Here is a 3,928-nt window from a genome sequence, read left to right on the forward strand (position 1 = left end):
CATATAAGGTATGGGACCGACGGAAAGGTCTGTCACCGCCCCGAGCTGCATGCTGCAGCGAAGTGTACTTGTGTTAGTTTGTCGTGCTAACACTGAGCTAATACATATAAGACAACATAGCGTCAGCGCTAAAGCTAACAGGCTAAGCTGAGGTTCTTCTTCCATGAAGCAGCTCTGTTGTCCTCCATCTATATTTTCAGTTAAAGACTGAGTCCTTCTCCTCTCTGTCAACGCTCTCTGGTTTCATTTAAAAGAGTCGATCATCAGATATTGTCCAAGATTAACCTTCAGGGTGGACAAGGGACAGATCAAGGTGAATCAACACCAACCGGACTTCTTTTTTGACTCGAGAAGATGTTCTTCAACCCGAGGAGCTCATTCTTGAACCAAGACACTTGTTTAAGATTTAAAGACAGTTAAGTCTTGTGACTTTTGATGGACCTTGCCTAGTTTGGTATGTCCTAAATGACCTTAACGTGAGAACCTGTAATGACACATAATGACAGAGCCACAGTGTTACACCTTTTTGATTCATTCGTGAACAAAGCAGAGTGTTGTGAGTCCACTGAAGGTGTGTGACATGCAGTTACATTTCTGAGGAAGTGCACTGGATCATAAAGTGGAGCAATACTCATCAGTTTAAAACACACTAAAAGCTTTATCGGACTTTTTCATTACATAATAGTTTGTTTTTTAAATTTCTGAAGGAGGATCATTTTTTATGCTTCACTGAATGAAAATTTAAATTCAACTGAAACACAAGGTGAGGATTAAAAACTTTCTTTGCATATGAAGTTAAAATCTGAATACTTTCTGTGCAGATGCAAAGTCATGCAAAATAATGCACAGGAAYGTGCTGGTGTTTTGTAAAAACCGGTTTATTGCCCCACTTTTTTCTTGTTGTGTTTTTTTTTTTTTATTGGCCTCACAAAAGTTGGCTGTAAAACTTTGTTCCATCCACGTGCTCTAGTTGATTCTCTCTGTGATGATGCCATGGGAATTAAGTATTTATAATAGTTATCATCAATCACCACAGATTGTAGTGTGTTGTGCATATTTAAAAAATAATAATAAATCACCAGAGAGATGATCAATCCCTGATTAATTTAATCTTTTTTTTTTGTCTTGAACTAGTCTGGCCCTTGCCTTCCTATGCAGTTCTGCTCTAGTTTCCCTTCACTGCTCTGTCTGGGATTTCTCCCATAGACAAGGATTTCTCTGGGAGCCTTTCAGTTGGGCCAATCAGAGAACAGAAGGCGGGGTTTTGAACAACGTCGATTTTCTGCGCAGTGTCTGGTTGTAGTTTAGCATACGGCAGTGGATGAAGTGAATGAAGCCAGTCATGTTGATAAGTCTTCCAAATTAAAATAAATCTGTTTCACAAAGGCATACATACGTTGCAGCCAACCGTTAGCGAATGGGTAAATCAGATGCAATCGTTTTAAACTTCAACAGAGGCCACGCCCCCAGGAAGAAATCACTTCTCAATAGCCGAGAGTCCAGACCCTCTGTACGAAGCGAAGCTGAGAACAAGGGGCTGCTTTAGGCTAGTCTTAAATGACTACATAAACAAATATTCTTAGTTCACCATGTTTTGTGAGGCGTTAGCGTTAGCTTAAGTTTTATTGCATTGGAATGTAGGAATAGCTCACTTTGAACCTCTGTAAGGCAAAAAATAATTCACATTAGATTTATTTTTTGTGTGCTACGAGATGCTAACATTTGAAATGCATCTTGCAAAATTCAAAACATTTGTTCAATAAAATGCTTTTAGCATCAGATGAGAAGATGTTTTATTTTCTGAATTTTCCTCTTTTAAAGGAAACTTTTTAATGGCCAGTTACTCTTTACAATTTAGATAGGTAAAAAACAAATAAAATACAACTTTCATTTTCTGCTAGCTTAGAGCTTCTGGATGAATAAGGCTGGTTTAGTTTGCTGTCTTTGCTTTGGGTAAGTCATTGTATGTATAAAAAAACCCCACAAACTAGCTGTTGAAATTAGTTTTTTCTTACTGTCGTACCACWCCTGGACTCTCATACTGCAGTACACACCAAACTGTCCTAGATGTACTTAATTAGTAGCTTTGTGGACTTCTCTTACTATTTTAACAAACAATCAGGACAAATATCAGCAGAAAGTTTCAAAGTTTATATGTGTGTAGATCTCTAACACAGTGGTGTCCAAAGTCGATCCTCAAGGCCGGTGTCCTGCATGTTTTAGGTGCTGCCGTGGTTCAACACAGCTTGAGGACCGACTTTCGACACCACTGTTCTAATGTCTAAACCAAAAAAAATGTCTCTCACCCGTCCTGTGGCAGGAATGAGAACAATGATGACCACGCAGAAGATCAAAGACAGCAGCAGTCCTGACAGCATGGCGGGGGTCTCCTCCACGCATTGCAGAAAGGCCCTGCTGGTGGTCTGATAACAGCAACACATCCCCTCCTTCACGCTCCGCCTGGACCGCATGCTGTGCCCGTCATCGTCGTCGTTGTTTTTGCTCCCCGCTCTGTCCCTGGTTTGGTCAGCTTTGAAAGAGGCCGACCTGCCGTTATCCAGGCTGTCTTYGGAGATGTCATTCGGTTTGTCATAAAGGTTGCCATTAGAGATCGAGCTGGYCTTCGCGAAGGATTTTCCATTAAGCTCCAGTGTCTCTTGGTTGCACTGTCCAGAAATGGACATTGTGCTGCTGTAGCCTGAATCAGTGCTGTCATGTTGTAGCTTATTATTGGACGAGGTAACTGGAGCCTCGGTATCAGTTCTCTGTGGGGTCATTTGTCCCCCCTTCATAAAAAACACAGTTTTTAGGGGTTTGGGGACGTGTGCTGTTTTCACCTCCCCMACCTGTACTGAAACCTGGGATGCACCAAGTCCAGACTGGCTCTCACCAGGAAGACTCGCGCTCCTGTCCTTTCGTTTCAAACCCCTCGTGTTGCTGCTGTGTGCGGGTCGCTTGAGGTCATCAAGCTCCAATAAGTCACTTTTGCCCTTCTCGTTGCTGGAGATGACAACAATGTTGGGAACTAAAGACACCTGCGGAGCTTCTTCCTCAGTCCTGAACMGGTCCTGAAAACTCTGTGACTCGTCTGGCATGGTGACCTCCAAAGAATTTCTCAGTCTACCAACCTGTTGCACTGCTTTCTCTGCCAGTCAGCGTGTCTGTGTGGTAAATGCTTGCTAGAACAGTCTAAACTTTATCCTCTCCTTGGTACTGCTATCATTGCCAACATCCGTCCGGGCCGATTTTAAAGACTACGCCCTAGAGAGTCCAGCTCTTCGGTTCTCAAACCAGATTTCATCAACGTAGAGGACTGTGAGGCTGCAGATGGTAATTCATGTGCTCTCTGAGCTCACAGAGACCCTCTACTGTCCCAGAAATCCACGAGGAATCTTTAACACCAGCAGAATCTCCTTTAATGAATGTTGTGCCATGTTTAGAGGAAGACGAGTCTCCCTGACGAATAAAAGAGAAAAAAAGATTAGCATAAAGCAACATAATCAAAACCAACTTAAAAAGGTAGTTTAGGCATTTTGAAGAGGTCCGAGAAGTAAGTCCATTTGTACTGCAGTGACACCGTTATTATTGAAAACATTACAGCTTTATCACTTTCAACTAACAAAGATATTCTGATATTAGATATTAGAGATATTCCTGCTGAAAGTGTCGCAGGCTGCAGAAAAAGTGCAACATTGCTGCTGCGACTACTAGAGCTGACAAACAACCAGTTTTATTTGAATACCAGTGTAATGAAAAATGTACTTTTGAGATTAGAGGTAAGACTGAAGAAATACACTCTGGTCTTGGCCCGGCTTGAACAAGCAGTTGGTTAGGATCAATCAGTGTTGTATAAAGTACCTGAAAGTGATATTTGAGTAGAATAGAATAGAATAGAATAGAATAGAATAGAATAGAATAGAATAGAATA

General features: G+C 41.6%; 1 protein-coding gene across 3 annotated transcripts in view; it reads right to left on the reverse strand.

Annotated features, from left to right (window-relative positions):
* Window positions 1–3,928, reverse strand: part of LOC106527078 (adenylate cyclase type 4) — a gene marked incomplete at its 5' end in the record, with an annotated part of 47,042 nt that overhangs the window by 37,992 nt on the left and 5,122 nt on the right. For all 3 annotated transcript variants that reach the window (XM_014021842.1, XM_014021841.1, XM_014021840.1), the window contains 1 exon segment: window positions 2,307–3,456. In XM_014021842.1, coding sequence (XP_013877296.1) covers window positions 2,307–3,095 — 789 coding nt within the window.

Source organism: Austrofundulus limnaeus, unplaced genomic scaffold (assembly GCF_001266775.1).
Source record: "Austrofundulus limnaeus strain Quisiro unplaced genomic scaffold, Austrofundulus_limnaeus-1.0 Scaffold307, whole genome shotgun sequence".
Classification (NCBI taxonomy): Eukaryota; Metazoa; Chordata; class Actinopteri; order Cyprinodontiformes; family Rivulidae; genus Austrofundulus; species Austrofundulus limnaeus.